Source organism: Paralichthys olivaceus, chromosome 15, assembly GCF_024713975.1.
Source record: "Paralichthys olivaceus isolate ysfri-2021 chromosome 15, ASM2471397v2, whole genome shotgun sequence".
Taxonomy (NCBI): domain Eukaryota; kingdom Metazoa; phylum Chordata; class Actinopteri; order Pleuronectiformes; family Paralichthyidae; genus Paralichthys; species Paralichthys olivaceus.
Window position 1 is genome coordinate 6,022,980 of NC_091107.1, and position 27,475 is coordinate 6,050,454.

The 27,475-nt window shown below is 43.1% G+C and overlaps 1 protein-coding gene across 4 annotated transcripts; it reads left to right on the top strand.

Moving 5' to 3' along the window:
• The first annotated feature begins 1,864 nt into the window (after positions 1 to 1,864).
• On the top strand, positions 1,865 to 26,577 carry caln2 (calneuron 2). Of its 4 annotated transcripts, none has more exons than XM_069510138.1 (6): positions 1,865 to 2,644; positions 8,298 to 8,418; positions 13,248 to 13,391; positions 15,785 to 15,897; positions 22,315 to 22,468; positions 24,840 to 26,577. In XM_069510138.1, exons 2-6 carry the CDS (start codon positions 8,301 to 8,303, stop codon positions 24,965 to 24,967), a joined length of 657 nt encoding a protein of 218 aa, XP_069366239.1. In that variant the 5' UTR covers positions 1,865 to 2,644; positions 8,298 to 8,300; the 3' UTR covers positions 24,968 to 26,577. The 4 variants fall into 4 exon arrangements, with proteins under 4 accessions (XP_069366239.1, XP_069366238.1, XP_069366237.1 ...); XM_069510137.1 differs by having other exon boundaries at positions 1,866 to 2,644; positions 8,294 to 8,418; XM_069510136.1 differs by lacking the exon at positions 1,865 to 2,644 and adding an exon at positions 3,262 to 3,281 and having other exon boundaries at positions 8,294 to 8,418.
• Positions 26,578 to 27,475: the final 898 nt, after the last annotated feature.

Sequence of the window (27,475 nt, forward strand, 5' to 3'; positions counted from 1 at the left end):
AAGATGATTAAATCTCACCGCACAGCTGTGTCCGTCTTCACATTTAATTTCATTACATGTATTGAAGACCACTCGACAATTATCAAGCGCAAAGTATCACACCCCGACAGATGTGAAGTGTAAAGTGGCCCACTTGTAAAATAGCAAATGGGGAAAAAATATCCCAAGCAAATATGGACCTATTTTGGCAAATGCAGTCTTGCTCCAGCCGAGGCCCAAATAACACATAACATATTCTTGCCACATTTGGCATCTTTGGTTGACATGTGCTGTTGCTATGGTTCACTTGTGGCCCAGATCTGGCAAACAAGAGCACACCATCTGAGTGCCATTATTCCACACTGTATGTGGGCTGGATGACAGGATTTGGTGTGTGTCAAATCTGGGTCAAAACTATTTTGCCATTTGAGAAGCATGTATACAGGAAAACAGAAAATTGAAGGTATATATTTTATATAAAAGGTTATTTAATTAATAGCTGGTCAACAAATTGGTTGCAGGTTAATTCTCTTTTGACTGACACATCAATGAATCAATAGATCATAGTTGTGCTGACCTTCATTTGTCCTGCCTCTGCAGAAGAAAAGCCTTCAGCACCACGGACAGCGCCAGAAAACCAGCCCCAGAGACAAACACGTGGTCGGAGACGCTCTTCCTCTTTGATTTATAAGAAAATTCAATTGCATATTTAACAACCTTGTCTCTCAGATTGATCTAAATTTCTCATGGAGATTGAGAAAGTCTGTTCAAATCCTTGATATGTTTGATAATATACAATGCTGTTAGAGCGCCAGGGTGAAACGTTCAAGACCGTTATCTTTACTTTTCAGTGATGCCTCTGCAACTCCCAGTGGAAGCAGCCTGCATGGTAGCACACCACACTGTTACAGCTCCCAGGAGCACACACAGTGTATATTAACCCTTTGCAATCAGTAGTAGCAGATTAGACTGGGTGGTTATAGGCCCAAGTTGCTGCACAAGATTTAATTATAATGGCGCAGCAGGAACATCAAGGCGAATACTGCAATCGTGCTGCTGCGGTCCCACCGGTGGAGAACGGGTGCTTCACACATAGGCTGCAATTATAAGGGCAATGTAAATGAGATAGTGGTGGGGTAGTCTAATCAGAGAGGGAAACACACAGACAGCCTGGTCAGGAGATATAAGGAGGGTAGAGGAGGTCTGACAACAGTGGTGGAAAAAGAGGTTTGAGTTCCTTCGATCTTGAGGCTGCGTCCATGAAGATGCTGAAAAGAAATTAAGGATGGTGGAGGGGAGGGGAGAGAGGAGGGGGGGGGGGGGGACGCTCTGCATCATTTAAGTACTGCGGCTGATGTCATTTCCTGAGCACCATGATTGGTCATCAGTGATTCTGAAAACTGTAAGGAATGGGCTTTAATGACCCCCTCCACACACACACACATATACACACACACACACACACACACACACACACAAACACACGCCTTGGAGGCTTACAATAACCTTAACCGTATAGTTACTTCATGCCTAACCCTAACCTAAAGCTAACCTTAACTGAAATATAACCTTAACCTAAACTTATGGCTAACCCTAACCTAGACCTAAGACTAACTTTAACCTAAACCTAATATTACAACATGTCTACACCTAAAGATTGAACAGATTTAGGTCCCCACAACACGCACACGCACACGCACACACTCACACACACACACACACACACACACACACACACACACACACACACTCACACACACATGCACTCCCCAGGGGAGATGTTGTGGCTTCAGTGATCCGTTGAAACCTGGAGACCTTAATTACTCGGACCTCACATCCTCCCTCTCTCTCTCTCTCTCTCTCTCTCCTCTCTCTCTCTCACACACACACACTTGCAAGGAGGGCAGCTCTCGTTGAGCGTCGCATATTTCGCGCTCACCCACACAGTCGCACCTCCGCCGCTGTGCATGGTCCACGGTACATGGGTTCACTCTGCCACCGGCAGCAGCCGAAATTAAAGCAACGGAGGTGGGAGCACCAGGAGAGGAGACCCTTTCTTTCCCCAACCCTTCGCTGTGTGACCGCTCAAAGCTTCTCTGAATTTAAATCCTGATTTATCACTGTCATAAGAAGCGGGAGACAACAGCATCCTCTCCAGCAGCAGCAGCAGCAGTTCTGACAGACCCAGACCCGTGGGCGGCTGGGTGGCGTCTGGACGAGGATCTGGCTCCACACTGCTCCATCTCAACAACACCTCAAATCCTCAAGATAAGGCGATGAGAGGTGAGATGTAGCGGATGGGAGGCCATTCATGTGGATCTGGACTTCATCTGAAACGGATAAAATCTCTTCACCACCACCACCACCACCATCCTCCTCTTCCTCCTCCTCTTCCTCCTCCTCCTCATCGTCTAACCAGTTGATATTTTTGATGCAACTGTCTGAAAAGTGTGGAGCACATTGACGCACGGGGTGAAGTCCAGCACAGAGACTGAATGAGTCCATCTCTGGCGATCGGACGGACTCCTCGGGCGCACAGGACGGATGCAAACAGACTAAACACATCTTGGCAATTCGCAGCACCCTCAGCGTCTCCGCCAGATTCGGTGGTGTAACGGAGCGGGGGTGAATCTCACAGCGGGGGAGCGGTCAGTTTCACAGGCAGGTAATGGCTCGCACCCGTCGGTTGATGAGTGTGTCACCTCTGGACAGATGTGCAAAAGGTGGTAAAGGTGATTACCGCCCATGCGTCTGTCGCTGCCGCCGACGGCCGCAGCCCCGCGCAGGCGACTGCACCTGTTGTAATCTGTGTGAATGTGTGTGCGTGTGTGTGTTTGTGTGTGTGTGGATTTGCCGTGTTGTTGCAGTGGGTGACAACATGACAACATAATGATGCCCGTGTCTATCCACATTTAGTTTCCATCAACTGCTCCGGAAAATCTCCCTCCTGCTGCGCGTGTGCGTTACCGCGCGTCGGTGCGCGCCGTGTGGGTTTGATCGGTGTGATTAGGTGATTATAGGTCCATCACACGCGCTCCATGCGTGTAATTACAGGATAATTGTCTCAACACGCAGCGGGACGTAAAGCGCTCCACCATACATCAAGCTTTGTGGCTCTGTCCGCGGCTCGCCTGCGCACACACACTGGTTCTGATCATTGTGGACCGGCTGCAGTATAAAGCCCCATTGTTTTCACTCTGTTTCCCAGATTCTCCAAAACTCCACAGTGGTCAGATCTGCCCCCACTCTCACACACATTCACCATCTGATTCCCTGGAGGAGACCCGCCTGTGGATGGTGAGGTGGGTGTACGTGCGTGCATAATGGATGGTGTGTGTGTGTGTGTGTGTGTGTGTTTGTGTGTCTGTGTGTGTGTGAGCATTTTGGGGATGTGGGGGGTAACATACGCATGAGTTTTTTTTGTACTCTGACATCCTATTCTCGCTGCAACGTGGGTGACTTGAGTATGAGGCTGTCGTTTGGAGTATATGCGCTTGCGTCCAGCTGCAGATGCGCGCGGCGTGGCACAGGTTTCCAACTCTGCCCCCGTCGCCTCGGACTCTTAACATCCAACAAAAGCGTCGTTTGAGGCCAAGATCAAGGCCACACGCGTCCACCTCTCCTCTGCCTGAGTCATTCCACCGGCGCGGCTGGTGGTGGGGTCAGATATTCTGCTACAGAGCGCGTTGGATGACCCAGGTTGACCTCCAGCTGAGGCGGCTGTATAGGCGTCAAGAGGCGCTGCAGTCGGGATGTGCAGCGCCTCTGCTGAGGAAACAGAGACACAGCCTTGATGGGTGAGAGAGAGACAGCAGAGATCACAGCTGTGTGGAGCCTGCCTGTCTTTATCCAAGGTGACTTCAGGATAAGACACTGATAATGTGACACTGAGCAGAGACAGCAATGATTTAATCACTCTTTATCACTGGTTTAGACAAACATCTGATCAGAAGTCAGTTTATTGATGGCCGCCTGTTGAGGTAACTCTCATCTTTCTTTGAATCATTTTGACTGTTGTTTGTTTTGTGGATGATATGACAAATCAGAAATGTGCTGTTTCCCTGCAGAACTAATTCAAGTGATCAGATGTGATCTATCATTGTTTTTGGCAGGCAGCAGGGGCCTCGTATCCAGAACTGGAGAGGAGAGCTCTCTGACGTTTAGTGGCTTGAAGTAGAAAGGAGAATCACTTGATTAATCATGACGTCCGCCACCAAACGGATGTCGTGCATATCAGAGAATCCTGGGATGGAGCTGAATCGCACAGTTTTGCATGTTTTGATGGTGAATCGGTGGCAGAGACATGTAGTCAACAACCTGTTTTGTTTGATCTGGCAGAGAAGGCTTGATTGCGTTGTCTTGTCGTGCAGGGCTGCCTGCCTGCCTGTGTTGGCAGCTGTGCATGTGCATGTTGGGAAAATCGATGTTGTGACCCCTCAGCTCTTCCCTGTCATTCTACTAATGCATTTTCCTCCAGGGGGACAGAGGGAGGTGAGAGGAAAAACATGAAACTCCTCTCTGCCCCGTCGGCTGCTTTTGGCTCAGTACTGGTGGCTTCTCGCCCTTCATCTCAGCCTCGACTTTCCTTTCTGGGCTTGAACTGGCTCTGATCACCACCATGCAGACTTGAAACCGGACTCCCTGGGGCACAGGTGACCCCATAGTTCAAACACCATCAGTCAGCCCCCCTTCATTTGCTCTTTTCATCCCCTTTGTACCCCCCACCATCCCCACCCCACCCATCACTGTACCTGTCTGTCTGTCTGTCTGCTCTTCCTCCTCTCAGCCACTAAATGAGGCTCATCAGATGGAGATTTTTCCACCAAACCTTGAACTTGTCATCTCTCGTGTCTGTCTCTGCAACAACAGTCTGCATTTGCATGACTAGAAAAACCTCAATCCAAAAATATACGGCAGAAAAACACAGAGTGAGTGAGGGGGGGGGGGGGAGAATCAGTGTGTGACTGAGTTGGATGCATGTGTTTGCATGTGTGCTGGTTTTTACCATGAGTGAGTGGGTGTTTCTGTCAGTGGAACAAGTGTGAGAGCAGATGGACTGTTAAAATATACTCTCATGTTAATTTCATATCATATGTCTTATTAATTTGTCCACTGATTAAATAATTGCTGGATCTTGTTTCATTTGAAGAGTTTAAGTATTTGAGGGGGTCCAGTTAAATGTTCAACATTTTTCATTCTGAATCTTTCTTCTTGAAAATGTTTCCTCAATAATTTCTTCAGGTATCATCACAGTGATCACAGACAGACCTGTCGTACAAACCTGCATGCATTAATATACATCTAGGAATTTAAACATGCACATTGAATCACTGCCTTCAGTGTAAATACACCCAAATTAAATATTTTATGTGAATGCATGCGTGGACATACGCATACATAAATGGCGTGCATGCACAATTCTGTATGATACACGCCAAGACTTTATGGGTTGGATTGTGCAAGGAACTAGTTAGCATGACATGTTGTTCTAATCACATTGTGAATCTGAAGACTGTCTTTATTTTCACACTTGGTCAACATCAGTCCTCATGTGGAGTTGATTTAAAACATTTTATTATAGATATTCTTAGTTTCACAGTTTTGGCTGTTTGCATGAAACATGACAGACATAGTTGTGTCAAGAATGATAAATGGTGGCCTGTGCTTTGCTCGTCTTGATGACTACTCAAAGCACTAGACAGTACAGTTTTTTCCATTCACCCATTCACACACATTCACACACATTCACAAAGTGCATCTATGTGCAGCACTTTCTCGATGACACATCGGACACACGCTGCCGGCACAGCTGTCAGGGGCAATTTGGGGTTCAGTATCTTGCCCTAGGTCCCTTTAGTTTGCAGAATGAAGGAGACTCGGACCGAACCATCGACCTGGGAGATCTAAATGACCCGATCTAACCCGCAGCCACACCTCAGATGAAATAAAGAGAGCCAACCCCGGTCCCTTTTTAAAATTAAGCACAGCTGGCCGATCACGGTGTGAAGTGGGTGTGAAAAACAGTACGTCAATGTTGGATTGTTTGTTTTGGAAAGTTACGGAAATGGCCGAACACAGCTCGACTTACAACCTGACACCTGAGAGCTGTGGACGCAGGGGGTTTCCAAAGCTGTTCAACCATTCAACAAGCAGCTGTAATAAAAGTTATTGCTCATCTAAACAACCAATGAAACTACATACACCCAAAAGGTGTCCTTTTCCGTCAAATGATTTGCCCTTTTTTTCATCAGGAGCAGGTCTGACACAATTTAATTTTTGTGACTGTGAAAAACTGAAGAACAAGGACACTTGATGCCACACAAGGTTAAATGTAGTAGAGGGGCTGCCAGTCTTCTCAGTGACAGCCTAACTTATTAATTTAATTAAATCTTACATTAATTAAATCTCTAAATTAACGCAGCTGTATTTCTTTGATTTTCATATGCTCTCTGTGGCACCTTCAATGGGGACTGTGTCATTTCTGCAAAAGCAGCCAAAGTGACTTCAAATCATGATGATGGAAAACTGGTAAAACGTCATGTAACAGAAGCACAAGTAGAAAAGAGACATGATCAGTGGTCTGAGGGAATGTCAGATACACAGCAACAAACTTAAGTTGCTAATACTTGATAACAACAGAGACTGTCAGGGACCAAGCAGCCAGAGGACGAATGAGCACAGGATTCATTTTCAAAAAATGGGATTAGTTTCAGCCCAAAACATCAAAGCGAAAATTAAGTGTGACTGAAAATTACCACAAACAAAACCACTGACCTCACAAATGAGCTAAAGCGAGACATATACCCTGGCTGATTGGACTACTTGGAAACCATTGGTGGAAACAAAATAGACAACAACTAAAACTCCATACAAAGAAACCCCATTACCCCCATGCTGAGGCAGCACTTGGTCTTGTCCATGTTACTGGGCCTCTGTATTTAACTAGGCTCCGCCCTTGGCCACATCTTTTGGCCAAACCAGGAAGGAGGACTGATGCAGCAGGCACATGGTAACTAACTAACTAACTAACTAACTAACTAACTAACTAACTAACTAACAAATCAAAAACTGAGTTAAGGGTGTGTGGGGGTGTGTGGCTGTGTGTGGGTGTGGGTGGACTGAAATACATCTAACAGATTTTGTCATGGTGACCTGAGCACCTTAAATGTGCAGGTCAGACAAGAGTGGAACCAGGAACAGATGCTGCCCTTACACACTACTCTGCACACACACTGCTCGCTGTCTGTCTCTTGTCTCATGCACACAGACATTGTCAGACCCGGTGTCCTCTACAGATCACACAGAGCAGGCATGCACTTGTCCCACAGCTCTTAACCTCTCACAATGTCTTTGTCTCTACGCTCGGACTGTGTCCTCCTCCTGCCTCTCCTCCGATTCCAAGATCCAAAAAGGATTTAGGTCTTGAAGTGGAGAGGAGGGTTGTGTTTGTGCGTTTGACCATGTTTCCTCTGACAGAGACATCCCCACTTCTATCTCTCCCGCCTGCCAGCAGCCTGCTCACGAAGGGCTCTTGGGATCTCTATCTCTTTCTCCCATCTTATCTGTCTCTGTCTCCTTCACCTCAGTGCAGTTGAGTGCAGCATGTACTATTGGCAGGAATATTACATGATACATATTGCCAAAGTGTCAAAATATTATGCTGGGACAGCCCTCAGAGCGACAACTCTCCTGATTCAAAACAGTGAATCGCTCTGATCATGTGGCAGCAGGGGCCGTGGCTGATTGATGCCCTGTCGAGCCCTCAGGTCTCTAGGTGAGGTGCTGTGTGGCGGTGGGGATTGTCTGGTGCCACAGGAAGTCAACAGATCTGACGGGGCGGTGGGCTTAAGAAAAGATAGTGAGTGACAGGACTTTAGAGCTTTTCCTCTGCAGGGGGACTGAACAAAGAGCAAGCAGGAGAAAGACAGCAAGAGAATGATCGTTGGATAATAATGATGGTGTTTATCAGAACAATAACAGTGGAATATTTCTTTGGGACTCCATTGAATTATAATGTGATTACATAATTTGTCACTGTGATTCAGCCACAAGGAGACAGCGGTTTCTCCCAGAAATGAGCATCGGCAGAGTGGAAGAAACAATGGTCCCTCCACAGAAGCGTGTTTCTAAAAAGGGCTCATGTCTGCCAGTGTTTGAAAACACATGTACGAAGAGATGCACGCTTCTTACCTGTAGCTCTCTCACATACACAAACATGCAAAGGTTATTTTGACTGTGTGTTTCTCTCTCTCTCTCTCTCTCTCTCTCTGTGTCTGTGTGTGTGTGTGTGTGTGTGTGTGTGTGTGCTCCGCAGGGAGAAGATGCCATTCCACCATGTGCGGGCGGGCCTGCTCTATCCAGACAACTACCTGAGCAGCTCCCTGACAGAGGGCAGTGAAGCCTTCCAGCTCACCAGCATCTCCACGGAAGAGCTCGGAGGTGAGTACATTGACAGAGAGAGAGAGAGAGAGAGAAGGGTATGCAGTGGGGTTGCCTACATGCAATTCATGTTTCTCCACTGGAAAATGTAGATACAATGGTCCAGCTCTCCCGGGGTTACGTTTTTCCATTTAGCCATTACAGTTGTTAGGAAATGAAATCAGTCACAGGACCCAGGAGTCTGACCGAATTAAAATATGTTTGACCAAGCCGGAATTAGGACACCAATGTATTGATATAAGAATCCTAATTCTAGTGTTCAATCCATATTGCATGAACATTGACGTCAGTTGCACTGTGCTGAATATAGCTATTGATTCTTTTTTTTAACGTGTATTTATTTAAAAGGGACAACATTATGTCCAACATGTAAATGTGTCCGATTTAGTCACGCAGGCTGGTTTTCATCTGCAGGTTGATGGTTAAATAAATAAAAAATAAAATTCATTATATACAGATTTTTATTATCAGTTTCTTTTTAATTATTTTTCATCTTCAAATTTACAGGTTTCTAAAACATAATAGCTCTCCAATAACTCATTATGGCAAAACATAGGAAAGCTGCAGCTTATTATAGATTATATTTTATTGTCATACTACACTGTATTGGGTAATTCATGTGATCTCTAAAAATACTGTAGGTGCCAATGAGAAATGAGAATAAGTGGTCAAATGTGCATTTATGAAACAAACATTGCTATCTCATGTATTGCACTAGAGTTAGCATGATGCTATGACTCTCATAAACTATTTAGGCTTCAAAACAGCAGCTCACAAACCAATGGGTGACGTCACAGTGGGTTTTTACCACTTGATTACTCTTCATTTAATTGGCTCCTGGACGGGTTGTAAACATGTTCAGGGTATTTGGTTGCTCAGTCTGTTGTAAACATCCATCACAGTACACAGACACAGAAAATGTTCTGGTTCAACTGCAGTATTTGTTGCACTCGTTTGCACTCACAGCTTTCCCTTTATCATTTATTATTAGCATCATTACAAGTCACACTCACAGCTACAAATAATGTGTTAGCTAATCTGGAATTAGCTCATTTAATATAGGATAGGTATTTCATCATGACCAGGGCTACAAACATAAAACCAAGGTCAAAATAATTTAACTTTAAATTGTCTTCAAAGAAGTTTTGTTCTCATGCTCCGATTGTTTCCAGTGATTTGATTTCATGACACAACCTCATGTGCTATTTGATTGGCTGCACAACACACAAAAACACTTCCACATTGCAGTGGGTGACCATATTTTTTTTTTTACAGTGGTTGCTTCGGTAGGAAAGAAACATCTAATCCTGTCACCGAGTGTGAACACAGCACCAGTGTGTTTCTGACTGTTTGTGTTTATACATGTGGCCTATTGTAGTTTGCTCGAATGAGCTCTGCTATGAAGTACTTTGTAGCATAAATCTTTTAATCCAGCGTCCCTTGTGCACAACTCAACCCAGTTTGCTAAAACAGTTACTTATGGTGTCGTGAAAGCAGAGTTGCGACAGTGACTGAAACAGCTCATCATCTTTATTCCGGTTAGTTTCTGTTTCGTCAAGGGCAGCGAGAAGGGTAAAGCATTTTGAACCTATGTAGAGCTATTATATAAATTGCATTTGGACTCTGAGACAGTGGACATCATGATGAGTCATTATCCAGACGCTGTCAGCCACAAATCCAACTGATGGAATTGCTTGATGCGGACAAAATATCCATGGTGTTTGCTGTCAGCATTTGAAATTCCTAATCCCACTTCAGAGAGATGCCGAAGGTTCTTCCAGGATCATCTGTTAGTGCAGATAGACGGCCATTTAATCACCCCTGTGTTGGACCGCAGCTATCCTCGTCTCTGGTTTTGAGGCGTTTCATCAGTCACAGTGAGAACATGTACAATCCTAGGGGGCTGGCTTTGTAATACACAACTGCACACACACTCACACACAGGAATTGCACAGTAATACATCAGGGACCAGCTCATTCATACTCCACTGAAAATGTACTCTTTGCTGTTGAGCTGCATACAAATACATTTCACTTTGTTTATCGAGGCCACACTCTCACCCACATTCCCAATCCAATCGTCCCTGATTCTCACTTTATTTAGTGAGATAGAAAGTGAGACGACGGCACGGTGCTCGACTCCAGTTAGCAGCCGTGGGGGATATTTACAGGCTTAGATGTGGGCCGCGACTGAACTTCGGCTCTCACGCAAGTGACAGAGCAAAGACAGGCAAAGGAGGCAGATCTGAGACGGACTTATTACTCAGTGGAAGGAAGGAACAGCATGTCTGGACGAGAATATTAATGACAAACGGCCTGAGAGAAACAGAGAACGAGACGAACGTCATGTAAAATTCATTGTTTAAGTTAGAAAAAGGATTAGTCTTGGGGAAATTGTGTTTTAAATTCTATCGTGCAGGAGGCTATTACTCTTTGCCACTGTGTTTCTGCTGAACGCAAGCCCCAATGACACCACTTCCAATGCCCGAAGTGTCGAGATCCACAGAAAAATGAAAAGCTTGCATGTGAAAAGATGTTGAATAAAGACCTGAGAAGTCTGCTCTGTCTCTGAAGTCTTTATCCAGTCGATACATTCGACCACCTCCCCCTCTTGCACCTCAGCTCACATGGCGCTAACTGATTGACAGGCAATTATGCCGTGATTGAGCGGAGTATTTTGTGAGGTCCTTAGAGGGTTCAGTAATTCTACTGCACTAACATGATAGATGCCTCGGGAGATGTGTGCGTTTACTTACAATTTCAAGTCAGAAGAAGCCTTTTATGTGGGAGGAGAGAGTCGGAAATGCTCTTGGCAATGCTGGTGGTGATTGTGCTGCGCGAAGGGGTAGGAATGGGCCCCTGGGGGGGTTGTGAAATGCAATAAGTATATAAAGATGTAGTACAAACAAGGAAAGGGAGTAAGACAGAGAGCAGGTAGGAGGAGGAGGAGGAGGAAGGAAGGGAGGGATGGAGGGAGGGACTGCGTGAGCTCACCCTCACCTTGACGGAAAGGTTGCAGCTCTTCCATTTAATGGGAAAGCCTGTTATCAGCACCGGGGAAGCACCTTTCAGCATCCTCCTGCCTCCAATCTGTTAATCATTCATCTCATGGATGAGTCCATCTCACCGACACCATCTGGTGGCTGTGTTTACATTTTAGGATTACACTTTATGATGCTGAAGACACCATCATGAGACACAAATATTGTCTTAATGCATTTTTTGTGGTTGTTCTCCAACATAAACAGCAGTAGGTTGTTTGTCATTGGCTCCCAAAGGTATTTACTGATCTTTTGTCACAGAAGAGAACAGCAAGAGAGAGAGAGGCACAAAAACTGCTGACTTAAACCTGCATTTAATTCTTTTTGGAGCAACACACTTGTAAACACAATGCTACCACAAGTTTAAGGTTCAGTGTGTAAGATTTAGGAGAAAGGGATTTTTGGCAGAAATTGAATATAAAATAATCCTAGTGGGGTTTTCACTGGTGTGTAATCATCTCAATTGTATTGTTTTTACCATAGAATGGCCTCTTTATATCTGAAAACATTATATTTACATGGAGGGGGGGGGGGGTCGTCCATGTTTTTTGTCCAAAAAACAAAAACCTTTTGAGTTTTCATTACAACTGAGGTACACCACGGGTTTTATTTTGTGTTGGGAAGGGGAGGGTAAGATGAGCAGTATTCAGCTGCAACATGAAACTTCACCTCTAGATGTCACTAAATTCTACACACTGAACTTTTAAGATAAGATAAACCTTGTTGATCCCATGCATGTTGATCAAATTTACTTGTTACAACAACAGATTGTCAGCATGAGATCAACAAAGGGATCATGTGAAAGAATAAAATTTGATTGAAATAGGCAATAAAATAGAACATTAAAAAAATATAGAGAATATGTACATAATATTCACCTTTCAATACATATGGGAATATTATCTTTCGAAAAAAGTACTTGTGCCAGTGGCACAGGATGATTGCACCAGATAGTTTTTTCTTTGTGCGTCTGCTACTTAGTGCTGAACAGGTATTCTACTGTGGGGTGTTAAAAGCTTTATCACTGCTGCATCTGAACACAATACTATTAGTGTAGTGAGCCAAAACAGTGAAGCTGTGAGCTGTAAAAGTGAAAAACAATGAGCTCAGACTCTTTACAGCTGAGAGGAACTGCAGAGTCAGGTGGTAGTTCTCTGAGTTAGTCATTACAGGTGACCTCTTAAACATACAAGTAGGGATTTAATTGATTGTCGAAATAAAAATATATTGAGTGCGTCTGCTTGGGAGTTGGAAAATAAGATAATTGAGGGGAGAGGATGCAGGAATGTGGTTGAAAAGGTTTTGCACAAAAAATGTGGTAGAGTCGTTATTCTTGTTTATTATCAACATCCGTGTAATTAGTGGTATAGACGATGAAATTATCAGAGAAAACACAACGATCAAACACACTGAGTGTCACGAAGACAATTTTTCAAACGGAGCAAGAAAATAAAGTTACAAGTAAAAAACAGTGGCAAACAAATCTCCTAATGAATTCTAAATTTTCCGAGTCAGTCAAAACATCTGAAATACAAATGAATGAAAGGGAACGATTGAAATAGGGAAGCACATCAGAGAAATCACTCAAACAATTAAGCACCAGTCTTGAGTTTTTTAGTAGCAATTAAAATGAAAGATGAATGAATATCTCTGTCTGCTGTGGAGAGCCCAGACCTTTGAAACACATACAAGACACTGAAAGGAAAGTGAAGTGTTATTTTCCAAATAAATAAGAGAGAGGACGGGAAGAGACAAACAAAAGTGATATGTTGTGTTTTTATCACACAGAGATCCGTGAGGCGTTTCGTGTCTTGGATCGTGACGGGAATGGTTTCATCTCCAAACAGGAGCTGGGCATGGCCATGCGCTCCCTGGGTTACATGCCCAGCGAAGTGGAGCTGGCCATTATCATGCAGAGACTGGACATGGACGGTGAGGCAATACACAAGCACACATCTGAAAAAAACACAGTGAACCATTTCACGTGAGGACAAGTGTGTGACCGCTCAGTTAAAGATACTGGGTGTGTCTTTAGAATGTTTCTGTATTAAAATATGTGCAAGCTTCAAGTATCTATTTTGCTTTTCAAAGAACCCGGGTCGTATGAATATTTCTGTGTGTTGAATTTTAATGTGATGTAAATGATGCCAAAAACAGAGAAATTAAAGCCTCTTTTAACTTCCTTGTGGGCAAATGGGATTTTGAGCTGCAGCCTTTTTCAGAAATGCTCCCTCAGAATCTTTCCAAAACGTCCTCACGAGTAGCAGGTGGTCAACTGTCAGAGACAAATTCCCCCAGAGACGATAAAGACCAAATCTGTCCGCTCCTGCTCCTTTAACTCCAGCTCTGTCTGCAAATTCACAGAGGAAACGGTCTCTACACCACAGACAAGCTGGTCAACGTTTCAGCCGCCTCTTATCTGCTCTCGATTCTCGGTTAAAATTAAAAGATCAGAGCTAAAAGCCTTTTTCTTTGGCTTCCGTCTGACCATCTCTGACAGAATCCCTCCCTAATCATCTCAGTGTCATCTCTAATAAAGTGTTGAAAGTGGCCACTGGAACAATTAGTTTAAGCATGTCAGTTAGTATCAGGTGTTCGTCATCCTGCACACTTTTGTATGATTAATTTTAGGTCCTTAAGAAATCTTCATCCGCTGATCGGTGCCATTATCTTCTTACCTCCAAGTTTTGGGCAAAGTGCTTTTATAACGTAAGATTATATTATGTTAATTTAAAGCTGCATTTAAAAGAAACTGCAGTCAGGGTTCAGAACAGAGACCCACTCGTCCTTTATACTATCAATACACAGTAAAACATGGCAGCGCTGCATTTTATGAATCTGTAATTACCCAGTCATTTCTCAGTAATCTCCTTGAAATTTTCCCTGAAAAGAACTTTGTAATTTAGCACTAAATTTAGGTGGAAAAATGAGTGTTCCTTGGAAGAAGAGCTCCATTTAAACCCAGTAAACACTGTTGAGAACGGTACATTGAATGGTTTGCTTCTCTGTAGACATTCGTGCATGTTCAGCTGGCCTGCTGCGCGCTGACTGAAAGACTCCCTAAGTTACTCAGCACCTAATTAGACTTCAATTATAGCCAGTGTACTGGTGTAATACTAACTTGATTTTCCTTTCATTAGTACCAAATTACATAGTGTTTTTGAAGGAACTTCTAAACTGGCATTCACATTTGCAAAATGTTCTGGAACATCTCGGTTGGTTTTCAATTTTAGTGTTTGCAGAACAGACCTGAAACCAGTCAGAGCAACAGAAAATGTGATTTAGCACAGAGTGACGGAAAATGTAGAGAGACGACAATGTGCAGGAGGTGTTTGTGGCTCTTTTAGAGAAAAGAAGTCATCCAGTTCGTTTCATATCGCCTCAATAGAAGATTCAACAGACCTTTTTTTGGAGCATTTCACCTGTTTTGATAGGACAGTAAGTGTGAGATGGTCGAGAGAGAAAGGGGGAAAACCCGAACCCACAACCTCTGCAGGAAGATTCAAGTTTGCTGGGCGCCCGCAGCAAAATGACAATGCTGCCATTGGTCAGTCCTCTGTCAGATTTTATTTTTATATCAAATCCGTTGCATTCCGCATTAATGTTTGGGATCGATCCAACCACTTTAAGGATGGATGTAAATCAGTCTGAATGTCAGGCCGGTCCAGACACATCTGCGACAACGAGTAAACATGATCTCGCTAATTGGTCTGGTTTCAATGTGAGCAAACTTCTACAGATCCATAAATTAAACATCCTGCCATCACACAATAGCTCTGACACTCCTACAGACTCACAATAATTCCTCTAATATGCTGCTTATTGTCGCAAACAATAAAGATTAGATAACACAGTTAACTGTTGGTAATGTCAATATTTGCAATATCCAGTGATATAACTCTGTGTGTGTTGTAACTCCGTTTATAAGACATGCTGTTGTGGAGATGTTCACTGAGAATTAATTCCACGGGACGCTGGCTGTAGATTGCAATCTCTAACAATGTTCAGCAGCAGAATGTGAAGTCTTACAAGTTGTGTCCTTTGAATTTAAATTTGCCAAATGTTTCCAAAAAATGGCAGTAAATCAATCCTGCTAACGCCTGTGCACACACACACAGACACACGGGTTCACACACCTGATTCGAAAGGTGACTTGGTGCTGATGATCCCCGAGCATTTGTCACGGATGAGGGCACATCTGTAGTTTCTGCAAACAAATAAACTTCAGCATGAAATGCATTAGCTGCGGTCCGCCAGCCGTCCTGTCTGAGTATCTGATTTGTCACGGTCTATCTCCGGCTCTTCCTGTGTGTGTGTGACTGCAGGGGACGGCCAGGTGGACTTTGAGGAGTTCATGACGATACTCGGGCCCAAACTGCTGTCGTCCGACAACAGAGAAGGATTCCTGGGCAACACCATTGACAACATCTTCTGGCAGGTAAGGACCGGAGCTCCCTCCTCCCGGGCTGGCAGAGAGTCTGTTTCTCATCACTCACTCTCTCCATCGCTTATCACTTCCATCCGTTACCACTACTCTCACTTACCCTGTCTCACGTCTGTCTGACTGTGTATTTCAGCAGTCAGAGCGAGTCTTACTTCCTTAAGCTCAGCCCTAGTTTCTGCAGGAACTCTGCACAGGCACGCACCTACTTCAGTGCAAAAACACACAAACACACTTTCAGGCCCCCCGCCTGCTTCTTCTGTTCCCTGTCAGAAATGGAGACTATTTTCTTTCAGCTTCAAGGAGGAGGAAGGAGAAGGAGGACCTTGAAGGAACCGTTACCTGCTGAGAAATAAGTGTGTTCCTGTGTGTGTGTGTGTGTGTGTGTGTGTGTGTGTGTGTGTGTGTGTGTGTGTGTGTGTGTGTGTGTGTGTGTGTGTGTGTGTGTACGTGCGTGTTTTTTTTCGGTTTGTCTATGTGTGTGTGTGTGTTTACCATTCACAGTGGTGCAGAAGGTATTACCATCATAGAGATTTCAGGGATGCACCACTTTATGGGGAAAGTCTGAGCTTGTGTGCTTTCAAGAGTCCAAGCTGGGCTCAGTGGTGATTAAGGCTGCAGCTCATCTACATGCTTTTGAACGTGCTTACTTTGTTTTTAAAGAAATTGTTCCAGATTTGCTTCCCTCAGAGGGTTTTTTTTGTGCCTCTTAGGTAAGACATGCGACAGTAATGAAAAGTGCAGAGTTTGGAGTGTGTGTTTGTGTGTGTTTGGGTGCTGAGTATGAGAACGGCTGGTTGAGCAGGGTGACAGCTCTCAGGAAGCTGTTCTCTGCTTTCCTTGAGTCAAATGAGAGGAGAAACGTTTAGAGGGTGACTCACTGAAATGAAGAGGTGTTTGTGTGTGTGTCTGTGTGTGTGTTTTTCAGGTTATAAAAACATACTGGGCCACATTTACATATAAGCAGTCTTCATCCTAGATTTCATTATTCATTCACTTCAAAAAATGCAACAAAAAACAAACATCATTCAAATCAGAAAACCAAATAAATTACTGCAAAACAACAAAAAGCTGCAGATTTTAACACCAGGATCGTTTCTCTCTAAATTGTGTGAAATAGAAATTAAACGAGACACATTGCATCTGTGGCGGAGAGATGGAGCAGGAAGGACTAGTGCGTGCCAGCCAGCGAGGCTGAAAGAGATGAGAGAATAGTGAGGCACGCTGGACAATATGTGGGGAACGGGGGGAAGCGGGGGGGGGGGATGCCCCACATAGAGACGCAGGAATATAAGTGAAATCCACAAAGGAGAAGAGTGGGAGAAAATGAAAGAAAGAGGTATGAGACACTGTGATTCATGAAGGTCACAGACGGTGTGCGTCTCAGGGGTGATTTAAAATGTCCACCTCACACAAAGACAGGGACAGACCGGGTGGAAACGGGATGAAAAAGGGGACGAAAAAAAACGAGAGAGGGAAGAGGCAGGAGAAGCGAGAGAGCGGAGAAAGAATATATGAAGGAAGAGGAGGAGGAGGGGGATGAGATGGTGGGAGGAAGTGTGTGTGTGTGTGTGTGTGTGTGTGTGTGTGTGTGTGTGTGTGTGTGTGTGTGTGTCAGTCACAGACCTCAGAGGGAGGCTGGCAGAGAGGGAGAGTCATTGTGTTGAGAAGAGAAAGATGGAAGAGAAGGAGGCACATCAAGTTGGGCCATAATGACTCAGTTGAGGTAATATCCTCACACACAGAGAGATGTATAATGACTGACCTCATCAGGGAGGCTGGTGTTGACGTGTTTGTGTAATTACATTTTCCTCCGTGTGTGTATTTGTGTGTCTGTCTTGAATACATTTTGTGTGTGTGTCCCTCCTCTTTGATTCGGTGTGAAATATCTGAGAAACATTCCTGTTTTTCTGTTTATTTTCCGCTCCAGCATGGGCGCAGTAAGAACCTAGGGGAGATTAAGCTTTGAAAAACTCCTTACTCAAGTTACCCCATTTCTGCTGACAGTCAGTAAATTAAAGTCAAAAAGGAAGCGCCCAGTCTTCCATTGCATATTAAGCCACAGTGCCCAAAGAGTCATTTTCAGCTCATAACAGTGTGTATAAGGTGAGACATATATTTGTGTGGAACAACTGCAGGAGAGAGATCTGCAGAATCCTTTATCATTTTACAATAGCTGGGAAATGTTGTCGGTGGCCTCACATCATCATTTGGCAGAAGCTTCTTGTCCTGAAGGGTGTCCGAGGTTTTGTTTTTTTTCTTGCTCAAGGACACTTGAATGTGGAGACATTATCGTCCAGAGCTTTGACCACCAAAGCATGTTGAACCGCATTTACTGCAAAATATCAGTTGCCTATTTCGTTTGTTGAATAATTTTAAGGCAGAGGCATAAAGTAGTGGCGGTTGACCTCCGTCTTCAAAACAGTCTCAGGGTGAAACTCGTTGAAAATCAATGACAGACCCTTCAACTTACTTGAATATCTCGAATTTGTGTCAAACGTTATGTTGTAAATGAGAAGTCGATACAGAGTTTTCTACCGTGAACTTGTGATTTTAAGCTCGACCAGCTGCCAGTGTTTCTGTCAGCGGAAACAGAAAGTGAAGGAGGAAGCAGGAGGAAGTATTTGCCCAGTGACGTCTACATCTGTTGAGTCAGTGTGTGATGTTCATGCTCATGAGCAGTGATGCTAAATGTAGAGTTTGTTTTTTAAAGAATGTGGTGTCTCTGTGTTACATAACGGCTGCCATTTGGTGGCTGGTTTCCTCCAAAGTGCAGCACCATAAGTGCAATTATTCTAACACTGTTGTCTGAAAAGTGACCTGAGCAGCTCGTCTGTTTCATCAGCTCCACTGAACAACATTTTGTTTTAGATTCACTAAATCTATTTTTAGGAGACGTCTTCTAGTTCCTGTGACTGATTCTGTTTCTGTGGACCTAATTAATCTATTATTCATTCGTACTTGGCTGTAGCCTCTTCTGTGTTTGTTAAAAATAACCTCTCTTACCTGCAGTTTTTCACGCAGCATGTTTCCTCTGTGTGCATGTGTGTTTGCACATGTAGGGCACATGGATAAACACGCTTTGTATTATTTTTCATTAAAGCACTTTGGCACACATGGGAGGAAAATAGAGAATAACAGACACAAAAGTTCCAGTTTGTGACTTTTTCGAGAAGGGTCAGAAGACGAAGCAGGTGGTGGACTGACGAAACAAGCTTGAGCTGTATGAGTGCAGGCAGGATGAGACAGGAAGGACGGCGCTAAGCACCTGTTCCACTGATTGATGTGTCCTGGCTCCTTCAGCATCTTACTGTTCACTGCTCACGATCCCCTGCCGTTTTTCTGCCCCCCCCCACCCACCCACTCACTCACACACACACACACACACACACACACACACACACACACACACACACACATATTATTTTTGTTGTCACTGAAAGACAAAATGCTCTGATGGACAAACTCCTGTGTCTTTTTCTCACCATCATCGCTGTGTGTGCTTGTGGATGTGTGGATGTCCTTCAGAGACAGGAGGAGAAATCTCTCCACTGGTTGGTAACAGGTAGCAGCTCCCCCCCCCCACAAACAGACAGACGGGAACATTGTACATTCTACATGTTCCTGTCCTGAGCCGTCATGTTGTCTGTCCTGCGGCTGCAGTCCAAAGAGTTGTTCCTCTGTTTCCCTGCAGCCGTTAGAGCCAGAGACAGAGACAGCTGTGGTGAGGAGGAGAGCAGCGGACGAGCATCTCAGGCCCTCAAGCTGCTGCTGCCACTCCCTGCCTATCTGCCCTGGAGGGGCACACAAGGTTGCATGAGTCACAGTTAAAGGTCCAATACTTTTGTTTGACCATATGGATTTGAAGTATAATACTGTACTAAAAGAACAGAACCTATTATAAAAATTATTATTGAAATGATTGCCTGTCTTTCAGCTGTGTTTCTTGATGTGAAAATATTAATAACAGCAAGTAGGTTGTTGTTGAGGCGTTTATTCAATTTCAGTCAAACTGGGAGTAACGACAAACATGAACTTTATACAAAGATGGATGACATGACAGCTCTCTAAAAGTGAAGCCAAATTGTCTCAATTGCCCTCTAGTGGCTGGCTGCAGCACAAGCGATAATCCCTGTCTCCTCCATGTTAGCAGGTAGGATAGAGACCAAAGTCAAAATACACTTTAAATACATTTTTCTCCAAAAGGATTAGTGTCATTTTAGGTCATTGTATGTTTGAGTGCAAATTTTTGAGCTAAGTTTTGGTTTTGATCTAAAAATGGTGTGAAACGTAATGATTGGCAGCTGAGTTTCACTTGCAATTGATGGCACTCATGTATTGCTGTGTATTTATGCACAGTCTATAGTCACAACCCTTAATTTAGCTTTGGTTTATGTTTTCATGCCGGTTTAGGTGTTTACATGATGCTGTTTGTTGTTTCAGACCGTCCCTCCATCTTTATCGTTCCCCTGTCACGTTGCTTTGTTTGCTGTTCAATAAAGCCTCCGAGTCGAGGCTCGCCTTTTCAATACGAGAGGAAAAATGTTTTTGTTTGATCGAAGTTTGTGAAATGTTAAATTATATTGGTTCCGTGCTCTTTTGGGTTGTTCTCTTTTACCCTGGCTACTACACAGTGTGTGTTTGAGTGCTTGTGTGTGTGTGTCTGTGTATGAGTGAGAGAAAATGAAAGATTTAATGAGTGTGTTTATCTGTGCATGTGTGAAATTATTCTTCTATTTACCACAATGTCCCAGGTTTCTTACTCTGTGTGTGCGTGTGCACATGCATGTGTTCATAATTATAGTATAAATCATGCAGCAGGAATGGTTTGATTGGAATCAAGAATAATGTCATGGCTGGACATGATTGCACACAAAAGCAAACATGCAAAATACTTTACAGCTTACTAAAGGTTATGTGCACATAAAAAATGTCTTTGCGTGTGCATGGATGCATTCTGCAGGAACAGTTTTCTTCTAATTCAATAATTCCTTTTCATTCCCATGTTGATGTGTTAATATCTGATACTAAAAGGAAAAAACAATAAATTGAGTTGGAAATAACTAATACATTTTGGTTAGACTAGTGCCATAGAACCACGTGAGTTCACTTACTAGCACCAAGCCTTTCTTTGACAGCACCTTATTTTGAGGAATGTTTTCTAAATAATAACTTTCAAATGTTAAATGTCATCACAAGCACTTAAAAACCTGAAGAGAAATAAATATATTTACTGGTAAAGATAATACTTTTTGATGAGCTAGCTTTAGCATAACGACTGGAAGCAGGAGGAAACAGATAACCTCTATCCAAAGGTAACATGTGACATAACATGTAGAAAAACTAAAATATCACCATGTGATTTCACGGGATGACGCAACAAGAGATTGCTCGGGTCAGTTTGAATTGTCACGTAACGCCCCTCCGGAAAACTTCAGGAAAAGATCCAGACTTCAGTGCGTGTCTGAAAGCAGCTTATGCAAAACTGTATCTGTTGTTTCTACCCGAGGTGTTTGAGTATGAAAGACGCTGTTTCGCATTTAGCGAGCAAAGCAAGGAAGCTCAAGCAGGATTACAGTCGCCTCGCTGAAATGAGCATCTCTTCTCCACCATCACAACTCTTATGTCTCCACCACTATTGTCTGCCAGTTATGTTTTTGCTCCATCTGTGTCTCCCACTTCCATCGTCTCAGTTTTCTCTGACCTCGCCATACTTCCCGTTTTGTCATTTTTGCAGCATCTCTCTTCGACTCTCTGTTGACCCCTTATTCTCTTCCTCTTTGCCTCATCTGCTGCAGTATGTCCATCTGTTGTGTTCAACCAAGTGACTGATTGTAAATGAGTCTGTCAGTAATAATCACAGACATGGATGCTATGCTTGTGTGTGTATAGGTTGTAGTAGGGATCTGGCAGACAAGTGGGAGGGACGTGATGTTTGGGAAGGGCAGACACTGAGTAGGACATTCACACTTTAAGTCAGAGATGGGTCAGAGCCTCATAAGTCATTTTAAATATGAACATGAACACACACCTGAGGATACGACCACCTACAATGAAGTTAATGTGCTGGTATTTTCATTTTAATTGATACGTCCATTAAATCAATAGTGCTTGTATCCAACTAAATCAGTGCACACACGCAGGTTTGCATACTGATTCAGGCTCCCAAAAATAGCAGCAGTGATGCACAAGCAAACACGGTGCCATTACATTACAACTGACACCTCTCCTACTTACATACTGTACCCTGTGTAGTGCCCATGTAGGCAATGAAGCACACATTCATAGATGCAATCATTTTTTACTGCGAGTACATTTCACACCTCATCCATATCTTATCATATCTATATTTATCTGCTCTCGAGTCGGTTTGTGGATGACAGTGTCTGCATTGATCGCTGTGTGCCCCTGCAGTTTGACATGCAGCAGCTGTCTCTGGATGAGCTGAAGCAGGTGCTGTTCCACGCCTTCCGGGACCACCTGACAATGAAGGACATCGAGAACATCATCATCACCGAGGAGGAGAGCCTCAACGAAACCTCAGGGAACTGCCCTGAGTACGAGGGAGGTGAGGAAGCTGTTTTCATGGATACTTAGCAGTTATATATACCTCTAATCCTGTACTGTAATACACAAGACGTTTAATCACAGGCTGCGTATAAAGATGGACGACATGACAGCTGCACAAAAGTGAAGCCAAATCGCCCCCTGATGGTTGGCTGCAGTACAATACATAAACCCTGCCTACTCCATGTTACTAGATGGGAATGGAGCAAACTATATAGTCAAAAAACACTCTTCTAAAATATGGTGTCTTTATTTTTAGGTAGTTCTCTTCAAACAGATGTGAAAGTGTTGAGTTTTTAATAAGTTATTTGATAATATAAAAACATGGTGAAACATCATGATTGACAGCTGAGACTGACTTGCGGATGATTGAGCGCATCGCAGCAGGACCTCGATACTACGCCTCCGTTACCTAAACGCTTATTTGTGTCTCACGTATTTGACGATTGGAGACTCCGTTGGCTGAAACCAGCTGAACTAAACTATTACAATTAGTTTTTCTGCTGTTAAAAGACAATAAGACAATCAGAGTTTACTTGGGATGATTAGGAATAGCTAGCTTGTTGTTAGCTATATAGCTACAGCCATAAAAATATTAAAAGAAAAATTATAGATGACAGACAAATAAATACATTTATTGCAGACACAGCAACGGGAAACGTGCTAGAAATGCTTTCTTCATTCCATTCATAGACCTAATAAAATGGAAAACAACAGTTTTATTGAGGACGATAAAAATAACGCTCATAAACAGACTCTTTTAAACCACTGTCAAAGTTTTGCTTGACAAATTTCAAGGTGAAATCCTTTATTTAATCCTGTTATTACTGCACCATCTGACACAGAGCTTCCATCTGTGAGGCCTTGATCTTAAGAGAAAGGTCAATCAGTCTGATATTGCTAATGTTTGAACACACAAGTGAAATAGAAAATCAATTTCTCTTATAGCTTTAGAAGTTATGTTGCTTTACGGAGCAGAGACAAACGAAAAGCTAAATCTGACCCTGTGTCAGTAAGAGTTAGAAATAGCCCTTCTGCTGTGAAACATCCACAAAATCCGACTAGGACAAAGGTACAGACAGATCAACTGCGCCAGAAAAGTCCTAATGAATCCATTGGGTGCTGGCCTACAGTCTCTGGGAGCCCTAAAAAGATTGGTGGAGGAAATGGGAGGAAATTAAGAAACTTAGCAGCGAAGGGACAGTGAAGGAGGCGATAAGAGGCTAAAGGAGGGATCAGGGAACTGCTGGCATCGCACTCTTCTTCACAAAGTTTCTGGTGTTGAGGAAAGGGCAAGCTGTGGAGTTAGAGAGAGGAAAAAAACAAGAGTAGGAAGGGGAGAAGTTGGCAAAGGAGGGATGAAGAGGTGTAAAGCCTCTCTTGTAATCGACAGCTATATCCCTCCGTACTTTTAACCCCCGTCCCACATCCTCATCTTCCTCCTTTCATGCCTGCTGCCATCCTCCTCGTGTCCAGTGGGACTTCAGCAGTGTTCACAATCCCTCTCAGATCCACGACTCAAAGCTCCGACTTGATTTATTGATGAGGTGTGTGATTCTAACAAACTGAGACAAGGGGGACAACAGAGAGGAGACTTTTGGGCGTTGCTTTTGCAGCAAGGCCTGTGGGAGGACGAGTTTGTCTTTACTCTGCTCCCTCCTTCCATCTCCAGAGATCAGCTCTTATGGGGGGGAAAGATGCCCAAACAAATAGGTAACAGAACAAAAGGTTCCACCTCCCTACTCTCGTCTTTGTTTTAGCTGCAGCAGAGTGAGGATTAGAGCCAGTCTGTGCCCCTCAAGTATTCATCCGTCTTCACAGCGCAGACGCTTCCACTGATGATCTGGGTCACAGAAATAAGGTGCAAAGCAAAAGCGCTGGAAACCTTAGCAGCTATTTCGTCCATTTTTGTTTGAGTCAGTGAACGAAGGTGCACCATGAGAAACTGGTTAAAATTCCTTCAAATGCATGAATCTGACGGAGACCTGGAGGATTTTTCTGATTTTCACGCAATCACAAGTTCATTCTCGATCATCTTCGATTTTAACTCAAAGGTCCGTTTAATAGCTTTTTCAGAGCTTTTGACTCCATGTCACAATCTTCGCTCAGATAATGGAGGTTTCAGAGGTTTCAGTTTCTTGTGGGGACTGCTGTAATGGATGATGATCGTCTGAGAATATATCAAATAAACCCCAGCTTCATTTTTCACATGAAAGCAAAGCTGAAAGAGTGACTGCACAGATCAGCGCAGATGTGACATCACTTTCCAAAAAACAAATGAAACAATCAACTTGATTGAAAGCAGGAATTAACAATTACACAGAAAATCTATTGTGTCAATCAAACTATCACTGTTTTTTTTCCTCTCTCAGTTCATCCTAAGAAGAAGAATCGGCAGACGTGCGTAAGGAAAAGCCTGATCTGCGCCTTCGCAATGGCTTTCATCATCAGTGTCATGCTCATCGCAGCCAATCAGATGCTGCGGAATGGCATGGAATAACCAATTGCACTGTGAGCATGAGGAGTGGACAGAACAGCCACGACCTCACATCTTGTCTTTGCAGCCAAAGCTGGACCAGCCACAACCCAAGCACTTCTCTAAACAATCAGTTCAAGTTGTATTCTTTCTTTTAAGTTTAGATTGAACTTATAAACACAGACAACGTGAGTTAAATGGAGAGAGATGTATTTGTTTTGCAGTGTGGTTATCACCATGCAGTGGACTTAACGGTCATGAGGAACCTGAAAACTGGGTTATTTAGTTTTTATTCTGTTTTGAAGATCAAGACCGCTCTTTAAAACTTGATTTTCTAATTTACAAAAAAATAATGTGTATCAGGTGCTTTGAGCCATTACTGATTTAAAAAGGTTAGAGTTATTATGGACAACTGAATATTTACCCCGGAGAAGTTGCGCTGAATGTGAACTGAATGAATGTGGGCACTGAATGTTGGACACAGTATTTAAATGCATGGTGAATCCCTCACTTTTCACTTTGTCGTCTTGTATAAACATCGCACCTTTTGTGAAACATTTAAATCCTCGGCTCGATCCTGGGGCACATGGAACATTCATGTGTATCGACAAGGAGCACAACTCAATACTCAGTGAGGGACAGACTGTCCCGCTATCTCTACTGGTTAGTCCCATGTAGTGCTGATGGATTGACTGGTCACTCAACGTGTGTGTTAAAGACGGTGGTGATCACATACAGTGTCCAACAGGTGTAAAATATATTAAAATAACAGGAGATATAGAATCTGAGATGTGGTTTCTGTAATATTAACCAGGCTGAGATAAATTATTTTTGTGTTGGGAGACAATGTTTCACCTCAGCATCTCATTGACTGCGGCAAATACAAACCACACAAGACCAGTATGTACACTGCCATACCGGACATTTCTCTTGTTTCCCCTGGATTTCATTGCTTCTTAGCTTGTGTAATGTATCATTATTTTCTACAGCAGAATGTATGAAGGGTAGAAACTAGTGAGACATATCAGGGATTCTCAGTAGGGCTGTGACTTGCTGTTTGCAAGGAGAAGGTTGCATCCTAGTGGTTCAGATGAAAACCGCACCCCAAACGCTTGATCAGCCATGTTTACAAGGTGCTCGGAAACAAGACTTTGAGCATTGATGTGTGTTGTGTCGGTGTCACGAGGGCAGTTTGGTCTGAATTAGTGAACGTTCATTAGTTTAATTGGCAAAACAAAGATTTTTTTTCTCCCAAGTTGTGCTGTCGGACCCGGTGCACAGTTGAGGAATAGATGAGAGACTGGAGGTGACAGCGGAGGGGCCTTCGATCGTTTCTGGGGTCACAGCTATGTTTTATGGTTCAGATGTGATAGCGCTACAATTTCAATAAGTGCACCGGGATGAAACATTTTGAAGAGGACCTTGTCGGTGTTAACATTTACGCTCCTCTGAGCCGCCCAAGGTTGAAGAACCAAATGACACCACAGATTCAATTTGAGGCTGAAAATGTTTGGGGACGTTTTTTGTAATGTGGTGCAGGGCAATAAAGAGATGTCACTGTTTATCTACCGTCACTGGAATTGTATTGTATTGATTATATATTTATAATCTGTTATTGTTAGCAAATTGTCATTCTGAAATTTTAATTACCTGAAGTTTAAAGCGTCAGTGGAATCACTTCATTTCCATTGTGTTTTATGTGATCGTTTTGTGATATTAAGAGATGTCCTCAAAATATTTTCACTAATATTATGACTATACATTATTGGTATTCATTACTCGTGATTACAACATTATTAGGTTCCAATTCAAAGACTGTTTCATTTCCATTCATTCCCAGGAGCAATTTCTTTTTTTGTCTCTTGTCTTTTGCTGGGCTGGATGAAAGCGAAACGGAATATTTCAATCAAACTGAGGAGCAACCATGGGAAGTTATATACTGTCTGCATTAGACAAACTACGAAGAAGGGGAGAGGGCTTTCTTTAAAAATAAAAAAATTGCTTTATAAGATCAAGTATAACAGCAAAAATGTATTATACTGTAAATCAGTATGCATGTTGTTGTTTAGATTTCCGTGTCTTTGAAAGACAGGGAAATCCATTTAACCTTTCTTTGTGGAGGCACAGCCTTGATTTCAATTAAATGTATGTACTACTGTCACATATCTGACTTTCCAATTTATACTGTAACAGCCATTTTTCTAGTTTCTACCAGCTATTAATCAAATCAGAGTGCAGGGGAGGACATTTTCATAAATATGCAAATACAAGGTCACATTGTCATCATCATCATCGTCATCTCTTTTTCACATCATCTAGAGTCTCTAAGTTTCACTGTAGATGTTTGAAACTGACATGGAATACAATATATTGTGTGTTTTAGTCACATTAGGTTTTTTTATGGAATGTTCCCACTGCCTCATGGTCCTGTATTAACTGCTGTGTAAAGTTAGCTACACTTATCCGTGTAAGTCAGTTCATGTCTTTGATATTCTCAGCACATTAACATTTGACCGACGGACCATGTTTTCA